The sequence below is a fragment of the Lissotriton helveticus genome, chromosome 9 (assembly GCF_964261635.1).
Source record: "Lissotriton helveticus chromosome 9, aLisHel1.1, whole genome shotgun sequence".
NCBI classification, from domain to species: domain Eukaryota; kingdom Metazoa; phylum Chordata; class Amphibia; order Caudata; family Salamandridae; genus Lissotriton; species Lissotriton helveticus.
Window position 1 is genome coordinate 151,473,761 of NC_136070.1, and position 19,384 is coordinate 151,493,144.

General features: G+C 50.0%; 2 protein-coding genes across 3 annotated transcripts in view; one reads left to right on the forward strand and one right to left on the reverse strand.

The window, feature by feature from the left end:
* LOC144781056 (heme-binding protein 1-like) overlaps positions 1-1,828 on the reverse strand; it is a 102,889-nt gene extending 101,061 nt beyond the window's left edge. Inside the window, exon 1 of the mRNA XM_078659681.1 lies at positions 1,447-1,828. Coding sequence (XP_078515807.1) covers positions 1,447-1,669 — 223 coding nt within the window. The 5' untranslated portion in view covers positions 1,670-1,828. The remainder of the gene's footprint in view (positions 1-1,446) is intronic.
* Positions 1-19,384, forward strand: part of FANCM (FA complementation group M) — an 837,191-nt gene that overhangs the window by 316,184 nt on the left and 501,623 nt on the right. The window lies entirely within an intron of this gene.

Here is a 19,384-nt window from a genome sequence, read left to right on the forward strand (position 1 = left end):
CTGCCAGTGCTTCTGCAAGCTGGGGGCTGAGTGGGGGTGTGACTAGTGCTGCTGCCTCCTTCAGCACTGACATCTGACAGTCTCACTGTAAGCTGGGAGGCTGAGTGGGGGTGTGACTCGTGCTGCTGTCTCCCTCAGCACTGACATCTGCCAGTGCTTCTGCAAGCTGGGGGCTGAGTGGGGGTGTGACTCGTGCTGCTGCCTCCTTCAGCACTGACATCTGACAGTCTCACTGTAAGCTGGGAGGCTGAGTGGGGGTGTGACTCGTGCTGCTGTCTCCCTCAGCACTGACATCTGCCAGTGCTTCTGCAAGCTGGGAGGCTGAGTGGGGGTGTGACTCGTGCTGCTGTCTCCCTCAGCACTGACATCTGCCAGTGCTTCTGCAAGCTGGGAGGCTGAGTGGGGGTGTGACTAGTGCTGCTGTCTCCTTCAGCACTGACATCTGCCAGTGCTTCTGCAAGCTGGGAGGTTGAGTGGGGGTGTGACTCGTGCTGCTGTCTCCTTCAGCACTGACATCCTCTCTGCAAGCTGGGGGCTGAGTGGGGGTGTGACTAGTGCTGCTGTCTCCCTCCGCACTGACATCTGTCAGTCTCTCTGCAAGCTGGGAGGCTGAGTGGGGGTGTGACTCGTGCTGCTGTCTACCTCAGCACTGATATCTGACAGTCTCTCTGCAAGCTGGGGGCTGAGTGGGGGTGTGACTAGTGCTGCGGTCTCCTTCAGCACTGGCATCTGTCAGTCTCACTGCAAGCTGGGGGCTGAGTGGGGGTGTGACTAGTGCTGCTGTCTCCTTCAGCACTGACATCTGTCAGTCTCACTGCAAGCTGGGGGCTGAGTGGGGGTGTGACTAGTGCTGCTGTCTCCTTGAGCACTGACATCTGACAGTCTCTCTGCAAGCTGCTAGGCTGAGTGGGGGCGTGACTAGTGCTGATGTCTCCCTCAGCACTGACATCTGTCAGTCTATCTGCAAGCTGCTAGGCTGAGTGGGGGTGTGACTAGTGCTGATGCCTCCCTCAGCACTGGCATCTGTCAGTCTCTCTGCAAGCTGGGGGCTGAGTGGGGGTGTGACTCGTGCTGCTGTCTCCCTCCGCACTGACATCTGTCAGTCTCACTGCAAGCTGGGGGCTGAGTGGGGGTGTGCCTGGTACTGCTGCCTCCCTCAGCACTGACATCTGTCAGTCTCTCTGCAAGCTGGGGGCTGAGTGGGGGTGTGCCTGGTACTGCTGCCTCCCTCAGCACTGACATCTGCCAGTCTCTCTGCAAGCTGGGAGGCTGTGTTGAGATGTCACCGGTACTGCTGCCTCTCCCTGCAGAGCCAGCTGTGTGTCCCACCTCTCTACGGGGGTTACTCCGAGGTGTGAGGCTTGCTGGGGGTCCCACTGGCCCCGCCATGTCCCTGGCACCGACAGCTGCTCCCTCCGCCCCCCCTCCCTCGCGCCGCGGTCTTACCCTCGGGCACGTCCACCTGGTGGCCCCGGCCCACGCTCTGCCAGTAGCTGAGGAGCCTCTCCTGCTGCTCGTCCTCCATGGGCTCCTCCTCCAGGCTGCCGTTGCTGTTGTAGGCTGAGTCGGAGCCCGCGTCCTCGGCCATGCTGTCCAGGTCCTCCAGGGTGATCATGGCCGGGGGTTCGGGCCCCCCGGCCCCGCTCATGCGACAGCCTTCCCTCTGCATGCCGGCGAGGTGCGCGAGGAGTGCCCGGTGGCCGCCGAGTCCGGAGGCTGCGCCGGGCTTTAAGCGCTCCTGCAGGGAGGCGGCGCGGGAGGCGCGCGCGGGGAGGGGATGTTTACAGCCGGGGTAGGCCGAGCCTGCTGCCGCCGCGCGCCGCCCCTTATTCACAGGGGGAGGCGCCAGGCGCGCGACTGCAGCACTCGGCCTCATCTGTGAGAGGGCCTGACGCACTCACTCCCTGCCCGACGAGACATGCTGCACTCTATTCTCATCTGTGAGAGGAGGTGCACCTACTGCCATGGGATAGGGGGAGGACTCCCCTTCTCATGTGTGGGAGAGCCTGACGCTTCACTCTCTCCCTGCCCCAGGAGGGATGCTGCACTCCCTGCCTCAGGAGAGATGCTGCACTCCCTGCCTCTTCAGTGAGAGGGCCTGCCGCACTCACTCCGTGCCCCAGGAGAGATCCGGCACTCCCTGCCCCAGGAGGGATGCTGCACTCCCTGCCCAGGAGAGATGCTGCACCCTCTGCCTCATGAGTGATGCTGCACTCCCTGCCTCAGGAGAGATGCTGCACTCTCTGCCTCCTCAGTGAGAGGGCCTGACGCACTCACTCCGTGATGCTGCACTCCGTGCCCCATGAGATATTCTGCACTCCCTGCCTCAGGAGAGATGCTGCACTCCCTGCCCCAGGGGAGATGGTGCACTCCCTGCCCCAGGGAAGATGCTGCACTCCCTGTCTCCTCAGTGAGAGGGCCTGGCGCACTCACTCCCCGTCCCAGGAGAGATGATGCACTCCCAGCCTCATCTGTGAGAGAAGCAGATGCAGTGACTATCCAAGGCAGCTGCTGCACTTCCCGCCTTATTTGTGAGAGGGTCTGATGCTCGCGCTGTCTGCATTAGGAGAGGCGCTGCACTCCCTGGCTGACACGCGAGAGAGGCTGGTGCAGTCAGTCTACCCCATGGCGGATGCTGCACTCCTTGCTTGTAGGTGGAGAGTACTCACTCAGTCACTCTCTTTCTTACGGGCCATTCTGCATTCCCTGTCTTATCTGTAAGAGAGGCAGGTGAAGTATCTCCGGGCCCCGGCCGAGATGCTGAACTCCATCATGCCTCATTTCCGAGAGAGTCCGGTGCAGTCTCAGTCTGCCCTTGCTAAACCCCTGCTTCCTCTGTGAGGACGTCTGACGCCCTCGTTCTCTTCCCTAGGGAAAGCTGCGCTAGGTAGCTAATCTGAGCGACTGATGCCGTTACTCTCTGTTTTAGGTGATTCTGCGCGCAAAGTTTCCTCTGTGAGACCGATCCCTCTCTGTCCTAGAAGAGATGCCGCGTCAGGTGTAGCGGGTGTGAGGGGCCTGAGCAGTCACTCTGCTCTTGGAGGTGCTGCTCTTTCTTAAAATCAAACGTAATATATAAAAGCAGCTGCACTCGGTGACGCTTCCGTCTCATCCAGGGAAGAGCCTGCTACTGTCACACTGTCTGAACCGAGAGGCAGTGCTTCACTCATCTGTAAAACGACGCCAGCCCGCTTCACAGCACAGTCTGGGGTTCTCTCCCCCCGGATATTTCCCAAATTATTTATGTAAATTGTTAGTTCGAAAAAAAATAGGCTAATCACATAGGTTGTTAGCAATTCTTTTGTCTTGTGAATTTCTCAATGCAACACGCTGCTCTTTTTAGGTCTCGCCTGTCAATGCGCTTGCGCATTGAGCTTGCGAGAATATAGGGGCTTAACGATCAGGCGATTTGATGCTGTGCCCGTAAAAAGCAAGCTCAATGCGCAAGCGCATTGACCTAAAAGGCGCGTGCACATGAAAGCCAGCCATCTGCCGCCAGCAGCTTCACTTGAAAGGGATCCGCTCCGCCCCCTGCTGCATCAAAGGCTTTCGGCCGTGTCGCATTTCTCCTCCCCCCTCCCCACAGCAATGCCAAGAGTTTCACTTTCACTGCCGCCAGGCCGTGTCTCTCGTTTCTCCTCCCCCCTCCCCACTCGCTCATCAAAGGCTGTTCACTCTCCTTCTCCCCCGCCCCCCACCCCATCCGACTTGTCTTCATTTTGTGCCGATTTTTTTTGCGGGCCGTGTCTCTCGTTTCTCCTCCCCCCTTCCCCCCTCCCCACTCGCTTATCAAAGGCTGCTCACTCTCCTTCTCCCCCGCCCCCGCCCCCACCCCATCCGACTTGTCTTCATTTCGCGCCAATTATTATTATTTTTTTTTTTTGCGGCCGCCAATGCTTGTTATTTAGGGGAATTTGTCTTTGTTTCCGTTAGTCAGTTACCTTCATACCATGCACCCACCCATAACCACTTCTTCTATTTTACTTCCCTGGGCGCCCCCGTGAGCGCATGGGAACAGCGTTTCCTTGATTACACTAAAGTGTGCTGTTTGGAGGTGGACGCAGGCGATCATGAGGATAGCGCTACATTCCATTTCAAGGTTCCAAATTGAGGAGAGCAGTGCCCTAAATACAGAGTGTTTCATTAAGGTAAGAACGTCATAAATACAGCTTCGTGTACAATGATTCCAAAGACTATAGCACATCTAATAACGTTGCAAAGGCATCGCCACAGCAGCAGGACAAGCGCATACACTTAAAACTCTTTTCCGGGACCCATACATGCCAGCTCTCGCAACATCCACACACCGCATATAGTTTATCTCCCTCATAGGCCCATAAATCTCAGGCTGCTTGTTTCCTTCGCTCTCACGTCCTAGCCCAAACATTGCAGACCAATCTGAAAAAATTACTTGTAAAATGTGTCACGATTTTCTCTCCCCAGCAGTCAGCAGCCAGTCTGTGACACCCCCTCCCTCCCAACACCACCTGCCTGTCACTGCTTGTTTACCATCTTATTGTCAGTTGTCCATTTTGTTTGTCTCGCCTGTTGTCTGTGCGTTACCAATGCTTGTTTTTGAGGGACTTCATCCCAGTATCTGTTGCCTGCGGAGGGACCCTTGATTGCCACTGCCGCTCACGTTCGGTTGGTTAAATTCAGAGTAGATGACTTATCAGCTCCTAATATGTTGACATTCTTTGCCTAAAGTACTATTGCAGAAAGAAAGGCCCTTTACTTGAGTAAAGCGAAGCAAGACTGTCCTACTCATGAAATGGATGCACACATCTTCATGTTTTGGTAAATTATGTGAAGACCAATTCACTTGACATTAGGCTGCTTGGGCGTAGTCAGTTGGAAGACCACCACACCGATTTAGAAATTCTGAGCATTTATTATAGGAACAAAATAAAACAAAGAATTGTTCATGTGCTGGAGCCGGAATAAAAAGGAAAAGTGATGGATGGAGTTCATTTTCACATAAACTTTAATATAAATGTTTTATATTTAAAAAGTTCATATGAAAATGATGTGCACGAGAAGAAGAACCATTGCTAGAAAACGAACCCTGAAAAGTATTTAAAAAATATAAATGAAAAAATAGTTTTAAGTCTCTCCATTTTGGATTAATTCAATTGATAATGTTGATAGGTTAGTGGGAAGTGTTATTATTTATTGCAAGAGTGAGTTAAGTACATAGCCTCCGAACTCTACAAGAGTGGGCAAGTAGGCACCGCTCCAGTCACACAGGTAACAAGCATTTACAATGCAATGGTCTCGGCTTTGTTAAAGTTAGAGCTATTGGCATTGCAAATGGCATTTTTTTCATTTTTTGTTTTTTTTAAAACATACATCGTATTGTCATTTACAATGGCAATAGGTGAGCATTAGAGAGTATTAGCACACACAGAGCCACACACCCACAGCGAGCCCCACACACACACACACAGCGAGCCACACACACACACAGTGAGCCACACACACACACAGTGAGCCACACACACAGCGAGCCACACACACACACACACACAGCGAGCCACACACACAGCGAGCCACACACACAGAGCCACACACAGAGCCACACACACAGAGCCACACACACACCCTCACCGTGGGGACTCTCCTTATTTACAAATGGGTTATTCGAGGCCCCCACCAACTCCCAGAGCTCACCCGTTGCTTCCCTCAGTCCAGGTCAGCCGGTGCGCTGGCGTCTATGCCCTGGGCACCCACTGCCCCTCACCACACGCCCACCTCGGCCCAGTAACGCCCCAGGGAACAGAGGCAAGAAAAGCGATCACAGCCAGGGGGGAAAGGCAAGAAAAGCAATCACAACCAGGGAACAGAGGCAAGAAAAGCGAGCAGAACCAGGCAGCAGAGGCAGGAAAAGCGAGCACAACCAGGGAGCAGAGGCAAGAAAAGCGAGCACAACCAGGGAACAGAGGCAAGAAAAGCGAGCACAACCAGGGGGCAGAGGCAAGAAAAGCGATCACAACCAGGGAACAGAGGCAAGAAAAACGATCACAACTGGGAACAGAGGCAAGAAAAGCAAGCACAACCAGGGGGCAGAGGCAAGAGAAGTGAGCACAACCAGGGAGCAAAGGCAAGAGAAGCGAGCACAACCAGGGGGCAGAGGCAAGAGAAGAGAGCACAACCAGAGGGCAGAGGCAAGAAAGGGAGCACAACCAGGGAACAGAGGCAAGAAAAACAAGCACAACCAGGGAGCAGAGGCAAGAAAAGCGAGCACAACCAGGGAGCAGAGGCAAGAAAAGCGAGCACAACCAGGGAACAGAGGCAAGAAAAGCGAGCACAACCAGGGGGCAGAGGCAAGAAAAGCGAGCACAACCAGGGGGCAGAGGCAAGAAAAGCGAGCACAACCAGGGAACAGAGGCAAGAAAAGCGAGCACAACCAGGGAACAGAGGCAAGAAAAGCGAGCACAACCAGGGGGCAGAGGCAAGAAAAGCGAGCACAACCAGAGAACAGAGGCAAGAAAAACGAGCACAACCAGGGGGCAGAGACAAGAAAAGAGAGCACAACCAGGGAACAGAGACAAGAAAAGCAAGCACAACCAGGGAACAGAGGCAAGAAAAGCGAGCACAACCAGGGAACAGAGGCAAGAAAAGCGAGCACAACCAGGGGGCAGAGGCAAGAAAAGCGAGCACAACCAGGGAACAGAGGCAAGAAAAGCGAGCACAACCAGGGAACAGAGGCAAGAAAAGCGAGCACAACCAGGGGGCAGAGGCAAGAAAAGCGATCACAACCAGGGAACAGAGGCAAGAAAAACGATCACAACCGGGAACAGAGGCAAGAAAAGCAAGCACAACCAGGGGGCAGAGGCAAGAGAAGTGAGCACAACCAGGGAGCAAAGGCAAGAGAAGCGAGCACAACCAGGGGGCAGAGGCAAGAGAAGAGAGCACAACCAGAGGGCAGAGGCAAGAAAAGCGAGCACAACCAGGGAACAGAGGCAAGAAAAACAAGCACAACCAGGGAGCAGAGGCAAGAAAAGCGAGCACAACCAGGGAACAGAGGCAAGAAAAGCGAGCACAACCAGGGAACAGAGGCAAGAAAAGCGAGCACAACCAGGGGGCAGAGGCAAGAAAAGCGAGCACAACCAGGGAACAGAGGCAAGAAAAGCGAGCACAACCAGGGGGCAGAGGCAAGAAAAGCGAGCACAACCAGAGAACAGAGGCAAGAAAAACGAGCACAACCAGGGAGCAGAGGCAAGAAAAACGAGCACAACCAAGGAGCAGAGGCAAGAAAAGCGAGCACAACCAGGGGGCAGAGACAAGAAAAGCGAGCACAACCAGGGAACAGAGACAAGAAAAGCAAGCACAACCAGGGAACAGAGGCAAGAAAAGCGAGCACAACCAGGGAACAGAGGCAAGAAAAGCGAGCACAACCAGGGGGCAGAGGCAAGAAAAGCGAGCACAACCAGGGAACAGAGGCAAGAAAAGCGAGCACAACCAGGGGGCAGAGGCAAGAAAAGCGAGCACAACCAGGGGGCAGAGGCAAGAAAAGCGAGCACAACCAGGGGGCAGAGGCAAGAAAAGCGAGCACAACTAGGGAACAGAGGCAAGAAAAGCGAGCACAACCAGGGAACAGAGGCAAGAAAAGCGAGCACAACCAGGGGGCAGAGGCAAGAAAAGCGAGCACAACCAGGGAACAGAGGCAAGAAAAGCGAGCACAACCAGGGAACAGAGGCAAGAAAAGCGAGCACAACCAGGGAACAGAGGCAAGAAAAGCGAGCACAACCAGGGGGGCAGAGGCAAGAAAAGCGAGCACAACCTGGGTCGCCTCTTGACCCATGCCCGGCCAAATTTTTGGCAAAAATGGCGGAAGTTATAAATCCGCTGGCGAATCCACTCCTGAACCTCTCTTTGAGTCAGGGAGTGGTTCCGCAGGCCTGGAAGCAGGCTATGGTCATTCCTTTGCTTAAGAAGCCTGGTCTTGATCCGGAAGTCTTGGCCAACTACAGGCCTATTTCTCTCCTCCCCGCGCTTACGAAGATCCTGGAGAAGCATGTGCATATTGTGCTTTCCAATTTTTTGAAATCTCATAATGTACTGCACTCTACTCAATCTGGCTTCCGCCCCAACCTAAGCACCGAGACTGCGCTTTTGGAGGTGTCTGAAGCCATTAAAGAGGTCCTGGACTCGGGGGGTAAAGCCATGCTTGTCATGTTGGATCTGTCGGCGGCCTTTGACACCGTCCCCCATGGGGGCCTTCTCGCCAGACTCTATGAGATCGGTCTGAGGGGGACGGTGCTCAGTTGGTTTAGATCATTTTTGGCTGGCCGCCGACAAACGGTCTGGGCCTCACCTAGCTCGGCCGTGATGCCGCCTTTGGGAGTCGGAGTTCCGCAGGGTTCTGTGTTGAGCCCGACTCTCTTTAACATCTTTATGACCCCTTTGGCGGCATTGGCGGAGTCTTTTGGGGCCCAGATCGTATCTTACGCCGATGATACCCAGCTCCTCTTCTCGTGCAGGAAAGGAGGAGATTTTGATGGAGAGAGTATCCGTGATTGCCTTGGGGCTGTTTTTAAATGGTTCCAGCTGAACAGCCTCAAGTGCAACTCAGATAAATCTGAGGTACTCTTCTTCGGCTGTCCATCTGATCCGGATTGGCAGGCATGGTGGCCTGTTAATATGTTCCCCCCGTCTTGTTCGTCCCAGTTGGCTAAGAACTTGGGGGTTAAGATGGATAAGGGTCTGACGTTAAGATCTCAGATCCTTGGTCTAACGGGAACATGTTTCGGTCTCCTCAAGATGCTCCGGAAGTTTCTGCCTCTACTTTCAGAGGAGCACAGGAAGATGACAGTGCAGGCCTTGATTGGCTCAAGACTGGATTATTCCAACGTCCTCTATCTGGGCCTGCCGGAATATCTCTTGCAGCGGCTGCAGGTCGTCCAGAACTCGGCCGCGAGGGCCATTTATGGCCTGAATAGGCGAGCCAGTGCTGCTGGCCTTCTGCAGTCACTCCATTGGCTGCCTATCCGGAAGCGGATAGTTTTCAAGGCCTTGACCTTGGCCTACAAGGCTCTTCATGCTGTGGGATCAAAGTATCTCCAAAGGAGACTCGCCTTTTACCATCCGGCTCGATCCCTAAGATCTGAATCTCTGTTTCTTGCGGTGGTCCCGCGAGTAAAAAGGGCTCGTATTGGAGGCCGCTCCTTTGGGCTGCTAGCGCCACAGTTGTGGAATACTTTGCCTCTGGCTTTGCGTGGTGCCACTAATCTGCTTACCTTTAGGAAGGGCCTTAAAACTTGGCTCTTTGCCCTCTAGGTTGCTTATCCTGTTTCTTTGTTTCTGTTGATCTGCTTTTTATCACTGTGTTGTGTTACTCTGTTACAGGTTCCAATATAAGCGCCGGGACACTCTTTTTGAGTAGCCGTGCGCTATAAAAGACAATAAATAACATAACATAACATAACCAGGAGGCAGAGCAGATAAAAGCGATCACAACCAGGGAACAGAGGCACTAAAAACACGATCACAACCACGGAACAGAAGCACTAAAAACGCGATCACAAGCAGGGAACAGAGGCACTAAAAATGCGATCACAAGCAGGGAACAGAGGCACTAAAACACGATCACAAGCAGGGAACAGAGGCACTAAAAACGATCACAACCACACGCCCACCTCTGCCCAGTAACGCCACAGTCGCCCCGTCACACTGGCCATGCCCTCTCTTCGCCTACCCGGTGTACACCCCGCCCCCATGCACCCCTTGTTAAGCCCACGCGGCACAAGGGCGTGGCAGCACCCCCAGGCCCCTCCAAGGCCTCTACCCCCGCAGTGCGCCCCAACTCGGCCAGCCCCACGCCCCCTCACCTCTCAGGACCAACGCTCGGGCCGCAGCAGGTAATCCGGAACTGCCCTAGACACCCCGTATCCCAGAGAGCTCTGCGCGACGGGGTCGCTCTGCCCGCGGTGGGCGCCAACTCTATGGCGCCGGCATGAGGGGGGCCGTACTGGGGCTGACTGGCGTGCGCGACTCCCAGGGCCCATGGAATGTGGCCGAGATGTGCGGGCGTGATGGGGGGGGGGGGGGGGGGGGGGAGGAGGAGGCGGTAGAAGGAGGGTAAATGCAAACCCTCCACACAGAGCCCAGCAGCAGCGGCGGCAGCCAGAGAGCGCTTCGGCCAGGACGGGAGAGCCCAGGAGAGGAGGTGAGAAGAGGGGTGGGGGGAAAGAAGGCGACGAGGATTAGGAAGATGAACAAGGGGCAGAGGCAAGAAAAGCGAGCACAAACAGGGGGCAGAGGCAAGAAAAGCGAGCACAAACAGGGGGCAGAGGCAAGAAAAGCGAGCACTCATCGGCTGGGACGGAGGACTCGGACGTTCTCTCTTGCTTCTCTCGTGGTGGGGCAGGCACCGGCAATGTGCCTCGCGCCGTCGGGCTGCACCAGGGGCGTCTGCGGGGCTCTCCCTTAACGACGGGAGCCCCGCACCGGCAGCTTCTCTACTTCTTCCGGCGGCGGTCAAGCAGAAATTACTCTCAGAAAAGCCCCGTCATTTTCCGACTGGGGGCATGTTTTTCTTTCTCTCCTCTTCCCATTGGCTGGAATGTAAAATTCCAGCCAATGGGAAGAAGAGAGAAAGAAACGAAAAAACACACCCCTCAATCCCAAAAAGACGGGGCTTAAATGGACAGACGCCCCTCTTCTCCAATGGCTGGCCTCCGTTTAGGAAGCCAGACAATGGAGAAGAGGGGCGGGTTCAAGCCCCACTCTAGAAAACATAAGATCTCGCCGGCGAGACTGCGCAAGCGCAGCCTACGCAGGCCGAGACCTAAAAAGGAAATGGCATGTTCACACAAAACAGTTAAACACGAAATGGGTATGCTGCCACCTCCGTGCTCATGTTACTGAACTCCAGGTAAGGGCAGTAGCCCTCTACCACTCCCAGGGTAGCGCTTGGTGTGCTCTTCTCGGTCTGAATAGACCACATCACCAGAACACACACACAGGTCATAGCACACAGGCATGATCCGTGTTCGCCCATGAGCGAAGCTCAGTACCAGTGATCCAGATACCAATGCAGCTGAGCACTCCGGTCAAGGGGTACACGTCCATCACCATGCAGGGGTTCTTCTCTGTCCCAACACACACCTTCAATTATTTCTGGTGGGCTAGTGATCAGTGTCCTACTCCAAAGTGACACACCTGTCTTTGCTTTTGGCAATCCACAAAGTGTACTTGAGTATATACTTTTCCGCTTCTATTGCCAGTACTCCATGCCCATTTTGTTTTTTAAAAGACTCATTGGCCTCATCCTGCCCCTTACTGGGGTACATCAGCAGTCGGGTATAGCTTGGCAGCTGGTATGCCCAGACATAGGTCTGTGCTCATTGTGCATCTGGAACCAAGATACACCCAACTGAAGAGCCTCAATCGGAGCAAAACAGATCTTAAGTTGCTTGTGTTCTCGTTCAGGGAAGACCTGGCCTGGCAGTACGGGCTGGACTGCACCCTCTGGAGCAGGGTTAAGACTGATTTGCTTATAGCTGGGTCCAAACTGAGGTGGCATGGCTGGCAAAAAACAATGGAATGGAGTGCGGCCTTGAACAATTGCCAGTGGCTGAAATTTATTCAAGCATTCCATCCAGCATCTTGCAGTTGCCACCCTCAGACTAAATTATACCACATAATTGACTCTCCTGGCAGTCACTGAAGTCTTGAAAGCCCTTGATTAAGGCTTTCCTTCAGCCCCTCCCCCCACCTACCCCCCACGCCAGGATACCCTAACAGGTGAAAGTGCACTCTGCAAAGTCCTCATTTATTCAGTTAGACATTATCTCAGTTACATTAAAAACATTCAAAATCTAGTAAAATTTTATCAGACATCTGCATGAAAAGATACAATCTGCTGAAACAACGGAAGTATTTTAAGGAAATGACTGAAAATGTACAATTTCCAAGTACAATGCACAACAAAATTAAACACAAGGCAGCAAACTACACTCACTGTAGTTACGTATTTTTTTACATTCCTGGATGTTAAGGCAACTGGATAATTGGTGCATATAGGACACATTCTTTGAAACAAAATATATTTTCTGAGCCTGTTTTGTTTGTGCATACTTATGTCAAGGTTTCTACCCTCACCACACACATATCTCCCCTCGGCGTCTATAATTGCAGTTTTCTTCACCTTGACAAACCTGATGCACGCCTCTTTTGTGTGCATACTAATGTCAAACCTCTAGCCTTCTGCCACCACTCCACAATTTAACCTCTGTGCCCTCATGGCGGTGTCTTTACGACAGAGGTTTTTCAAATTTGGGGCAGCCTCCATGGGGCACGGGAGGTTGAATATAATCTCATCGGGAGTACCAGGCACTAGCGAAGAGGAGCATTTACCAGGCTCGTAGAGAACCAAGACCAATATCATGCTTAACAGTGCTGTGTTTGTAGTGAAATTAAAACGATCTGTTATGTAATGGGCATCAGTAATGTCTTTTTTTCTAGACGACCCTGATGATTTATTTGATTTATTTTTTTACACAGGGGAAGGGGGCCTTAAAAAGTTTGCCGACTACCGCTCTATTGTTTTGCACGCCCAGGGTCAGCTTCTTTGTGCACACTGCCCTTAACCCCCTCCCCCTTCCTGATTACCCTTTCTTTATTCTAATTCACCTTAGATTCCCTTCAGTTGTATACTTCTCCCAGAGAATACACATTTGTCAGATTTAGTCATAGTGGAAATTGACACCACTTGAAGACAGAGTAATGTGGTTTGGAGAGCTTCCCTGAAAGATTCAACTGAAATGGACAGCTGTCTGCTTGCAAAGACATACTGTGGGATTCCCAAGAGTTTACCTGGTTTGAGTTTAAAGACTGCCCATTGCTTACCATTGGCTTGTTTTACTGACACTCCTGTTTGCTTTCTCTCTGTTCAATGGCTTTCCTTGTTTCATCCTATCCGTCTTGCGTTTGTTTGTCCCTCCCATCTCTTTGATTGGATGGCTTTTATACTTTCTGTGCTCCCTTTTCTGAAACTACTTTTTGTTTTTGTTTTAGCACTACATAAGTGCATGTATTTTCCGGCTGTCTTCCTTGTTTGCTTCTCATCCCCACCACATTGCCCTTTCTCACCCACTTGCTTCTCTCCCCACACCGACACTCATTTCTCCCTCTCCTATGTGCTTTGCCCACTGTCCTCCATGTTGCTCTTTCACCCATGCGTTTCTCAATTTGCCCTGTGATCTCTCCCTCATGTGGCTTGTCCCCCGCAGTGTTGCATATCCTAAACCCATTTCTGCAACCCACTCATTCTATTTCATTATTTTAAAGCACTTTCACACAATTTTTTTTTTTGTAATGTACTGATCCATCTCGGACCGAGAATTGAAAAGAAAAAAATGGCCTGGTCTTTTGGAGGCATGTGCATGTGTTTTAAACACATGTGCTCGCCTACAAAATGAAACCGCGTCATCACATTTTTATTTGCCATTCTGAACAGCAGTGACGATGCCGTGCAGCATGGCTAAAAAAAGACTGGCAAAGTAAATGGGTCTCATAGGTGAGACCTATTGCCTTTACCAATGCTTGTTGCTTTTTTGGTTTAAAAGCATTAGTGCAGATACTGGATCCCTTACATATTGCATCTGCACTATGTGTGCGTTCTGTGGGACAAAGCGTGGCCCACTGACCACTAATGATAATATTTTTGCCTATATAAATGAAATTGTGGGTTGGGTAAAGTCTCATCACCTGCACAGGCACATAAAAATTGTGTGGCCATATTTTTCTCTCGGAAGTTACAATGTACCATTGTGCATTGCTAACATGATTCTGATGTTGGTTATGTGTATTTTCCAACATTAATTGACAAATACCCCATGCACTTCTTTAATATCTATGCCCCTACACAAGATGATTCTAATATTGGAAAGCAGTTTTTTCAGAACTTTGCTTATTGGAAATGTACCTATTATCATAAGAGGTGAGGGTAATATAATATTAGACCCACTTTTAGGTAGAATTTCGATAGTGAAATTCCGTTCTCCAAGGTCCCACACAAAGTTTAAAGCATTCCTACATAATAATAAATTAATTGATTATTGGAGGCTCTGTCACCCCACTGGTAAGGACTTAACTTTTTATTCTAATGATCATTCTACATAATACAGTACAGACTATTTACTTTCCTCTAGGAACTTATGCCACTCATTCTCCAACCCTACATTAGAACCTATAAATGTTTTAGAACCTGCTTTAATCTCATTTGGCTTAACCCTCAGACATTTCCAAACATAGGTCTCAATGGAGAATGAACAATTATATTGTATTATCAGAAGCCAATAGAAACAGATTGTTATCTGCTATTTCTGAATACTTACATTGCGACGGAGTAAGCTTAACGCCAAGATATAAACTAGGCCATAAGTGAACTAGTCTACCCCTGCACCCACTTACATAAAATATATCTCAAATCAACTCCCAGGTATCTGAACCCTTGACATAAAGTAATCGGGCAGAAGTTCGAGCTCCACATGGGTGGGAGAAGTAAAATGAGCTTAATTAAAACTGTTCAACAGTTACTGCATTTAAGCAGGGGTAGTGTTAGGAGCAGTGGTAAAAACATAGAAATTCTGCTGCAGAATCATTGCGCATTGCCGACAGACAATAATTAAAATCTCAACCTTAACAACGTCACGAGTTGTGGGAAGAACTGGCTTTGACAAGATCAGCATGATTTATGGGTTTGGAGGACTGTTCCAGCATATACTGGCCGAAGTTTAAAAGGCCATTTTAATGGCTGAAAAACTAGGGAAGGAAGTAAGGGAAATTACACGTTTGGCAGGATGACCTACTGTTTAGTTTTGCTTACAAAAGGTATGTCTTACTTTACAATTCTGTCCCCTAACCAGATGGCCTGTTACTACGTGCAACGTGTCCTTGTGCTCAGGTGAGGTTGTAGAACACTGACAGACAGACCGCTCAAACATAGGGAACCCCTGTGCACTCCACTTTGTATCAATAATTCTCGTAATTGCGTCCACCATTTCACCTGAGAAATAAGCAATTTGAGGGTCTCTTTTGGGACCACAGGCTGCTAAATAAGGAAGAAAAAACACTAGTTCACCAATCTTTCTCATCTGCTGATCGATAATTTGTACCAGGTGCATACCCACGGCGACGTGCCTTTCAAACAAATTGAATCTTTTTCCTTACATCTGGTATTTGTTAAGCCGTCAGTTCTTTTTATGTGACAGTTACGCCACTAGACGCACGTCGTTCGTAAATGCCCCTTACCAGTACTTGCTTGAACGAGTACTTTATTTTTGACAGGTAAAGATAGAGGCGCGCCGCCTGGGCGTTAGAACCCTCTTCCCTGTGTTTTCCAAAGCCCAGTGTTTTTAGCATGTATCAGCTTTTGGTGGTTGTGTTAGAAAGGATCTGCGCCACTGGTGACATTGCGCCGCCATCTTGCAGCTGCCTCCCATTTCGTGTTTCCTAAGTAGGTTATGTTTACTGTCCACAAAGGATCCCGTTCCTGCGCTCCAGGTGACCGCAGCACGCGCCCTGCTGTCTTTAGTAAGAGGCGGCCGGTGCTCGCTGGGCGGAAGGTGATTAGATCACACAATGCGGTGCATCTTCAGCGGTTGCAGCCTTTCTTGTGCTGACCTACTTTTCTGTACGGAAAAAAATGCTGCTCGTTCGGGTAGTCGTGAAGATTAAATTAAAACAGCAACCGCTCTCGTTTCTAAGAATTAAACAATATCTGATGCTCCGCTCCAAGGTATTACATAGGATAAGTGATTTAATTAATTGAAACCTGCTCTTCTGTCATTCTGACATAAGTATGACCTCGTTTTCAAGGTTAACATAAACGTCTAAAATCAAATGACAGGGGTTTTCACCTAACCTTTAAAATTTGCGGACGCTGGATTAACCCCTCAATTTTTGAAGTTGTGGCTAGAGTCCAAAAGGAGGAGTGAGCCTGGGGCTGCCATGTCAACCTTTGTTTTATCCAACATGCTTGGCAAGATTGTGGAGATATGCAGAGAGACTATTTTGTTGCATTAAAAGTGGAGCAAGAAAGGAATGTATCCGCAAATTGTTTTGTAGACCTTGCCTAGAGTATCTGTCCATTTCTCTTAGATTAAAGGTGCAAGGTCCGTTTCCTGGTGGTGCATGTAACACAGAACACATTATTTGAATAGTATTTCTCATGACGGGGGCAGGGCTTGGAAATGTATTTTTTAAAGTCCTCTTACACCCCTCCTCCTCAAATAGGCGAAAATATGCGGTGTTGCATGGGGTTCGTAGTTTAGCAGGTGTGCAATTTGTGCCCAATTACGAGTTTCCCACAATATGTATAAACTACCAAAACCCTTGCTGTATTCTGACTCTGCAAATGAACACTAGTTCAGGACACCTGCTTGGACATACTGGTTCCCCCCAACTACCACATCACCAGATTAGACAGGGTTGATCAAAAAGGTGGGGGAATCGCTTGTATACACAGAAGTAACCTCTCTGTCACGAAAGTAATTTCTCCCTCCCTACCCTCCCCAACCTCCTATGAATACATGTGCCTTGATATTATCAGTGAAGGCAAACCGATTTGCTCTCTCCACGGCATTTACCACCCACCTGGGGACAACTTCACCTTCTCGCAACAAATTATGGATTTGATCACAACCAATTCAGGGCGACAACTCACACACAAATATACCTTGGTGACTTCAACCTCCACTGGAACGATCAGAATGACGCGGTGGTAAACAGTCTTAAAAACTTCCTCGACGCCCTTGACCTCATCCAAATATGCAACAGCCCGACCCACGAGAAAGGCTCTATCATCAACCTTATCATATCCAAAGAAGACTCTATCCAACTCGAATCTATCAAACCCTGTGACTGGTCAGATCATCACATTGTCACGTTCTTCATCAATGAAAAAGTCAAAGCTAACCCAGCTCAATCAGTCAAGCCCAAAGTCTGGAAAAGAGACCTGAAAAAACTCAACCCAAACTCTCTACCCCCCAACAGCTGCAATATATTACTTCCTCCCACTGGCATGACGGATGTCCAATCCTTGACGGATCACTATCTCAACGCTATGACCGCCTTAGTTAATGAAGCTGCACCACTGCAGCTAAAAAGAGCATCCACAAAAATATCCAATCCTTGGTACAACGGGAGTCTCAATGATGATAGACGGGCCATGAGATTGGCAGAGCGCACCTGGAGATCTGCTCCCTCTGCACTGCACTTAAAAATGCTGAAGAAAAAGAGAAATGCCTACTTCAGGAAAATAAAACGCTCAAAATCAGACTTCTTCAGCTGTCAGCTCGACCATGCCAAAAATCGTCCGAGAAAGCTGTTTGAGCTAATCAGAACACAATCCAAGGAACAACCCCAACCACTCAGTACTCTGGGCGATGCACCCTCCTGTGAAGACTTCGCTTCCTTCTTTATCCAAAAAACAGACAACATAAAGAACGATCTCCTCATTGACGTAAGTCTCTACCCCAAACCCCTCTGTACAGCACCCACTGAACCAAAAAACAATGCTACGTGGTCATCCTTTGCCACCTACTCGGAAGAAGAAATTGGTAGACTGCTCAGTACTGTGAAACCAGCCAACCACCCCACGGACCCCCTTCCTGCCAACGCTGTCAAAGACCTTACCCCGTCGCTCCTCCCACTTTGGACTAAAATTATCAACAGCTCACTTCAACAAGGGTCCATCCCCGACTCCCTGAAAGTTGGACAAGTCACACCTCTACTAAAGAAACCTACTGCCGACCCCTCTGATCTAAATAATTACCGTCCCATTACCAACATTCCGACTCTCGCCAAATTGCTCGAAAATTGCCCACAAACTCAATTGGCTAGACACATTAATCAGTTTGATCTACTCAACACCCATCAATCAGGCTTCAGAGCGGACCACAGTACAGAAACTGCTATGATACACATAATTGACGACGCCCTTCAAATCCTAGATCAAAACGATACCTGCCTCCTGATCCTTCTCGATCTCTCCTCTGCATTCGACACCGTCAAACATGAGAACTTACTTGACCTATTAAACTCAAGAATGGGTATATCTGGAACTGTGCTCAAGTGGTTCACGTCCTTTCTACACAACAGAACGCAGAAATTCAAGAGTAACAACTTGATGTCTTCGCCAATACCCGTAACGCTAGGCGTCCCACAAGGATCCTCCCTATCCCCAACTTTGTTTAACCTAGTTATGGAACCTCTCACCACCTTGCTACAAGCATCCAAGGTACAATTCCACATGTACGCCGATGACACTCAACTCTATCTAAAAGTACAATCACCCAAAGACATTATGCTCTTGAATTCAACGATCAGAAGCACCCAATCATGGTTGGCTGCTAATCACCTCAAGCTCAATGCTCTTAAAACAGAGTTCCTCTTGATCTCACCTCCTGCGAAGATCACTAGCACTCAAATCTGGCTTAAACACCTAACCGCACTCAATGTTCAGCCCATCATTGTGGACTCAGCAAAATCTCTAGGAATAACACTTGACACCAACCTCAACATGCAGGAACACATCAACAAAGCAACTAAAGGGGCGAACTATCAGATCAATACCCTAAGGAAACTCAAACCCTTCCTTCCAGCCAAAGATCTCCAAACTGCGGTACAAGCTCTAGTCATCCCTCGAATAGATTACGGCAGCATCGCCCTCTGCGGTCTCCCCCTAACTACCACGGCACCCATAAGAGCTTCTCTAAACGCTGCAGCGAGACTCATCACCGGTTCAAGAAAACACTCACACATTTCCCCTGACCTGAGAGCCCTGAACTGGCTGCCTTTTGAAGCCAGAATTCATCTGAAAATCGCCTGCATCACGCACAAGGCTAACCACCTGAGCTCACCCGGATACCTCGCCCAAAAGCTGACGATTTCCGGAGGCTCTAGGAACACCAGAGGCACAAACAACCTTCTGCTAAAGCCCCAAAGATTCCGCAAGGAAAAAACTTATAAACGCTCCTTCTCAGGAATGGCACCCAGGAGCTGGAACTCACTCCCCCCTGAAATCAGACTCATCTCCTCTACCATGCTTTTTAAGAGAGAAGTAAAGGCTATCCTCATGGCTAAATACACTTGAATTATTACTGGGGATGATATTCACAGACGGTACACCATTCAGTGTTACTAATCTTTTTTGCATTTCTGTATGACGCATGTTATTGACCTGCCTGAGTGTTTACGCTATCAATTATATTGCACTTGTATTATTATTGATGTATATGGCTGACTATGCTCCCACTTGTATCTTCCCCACCCCAATTGCTAGTTTACTCACACGCTGTTCCCTTCGTCTGTAAAGCGCTCTGATATCTGCAAAGATCTTGTGCGCGCTATATAAAACTTTCAAATAAATAAATAA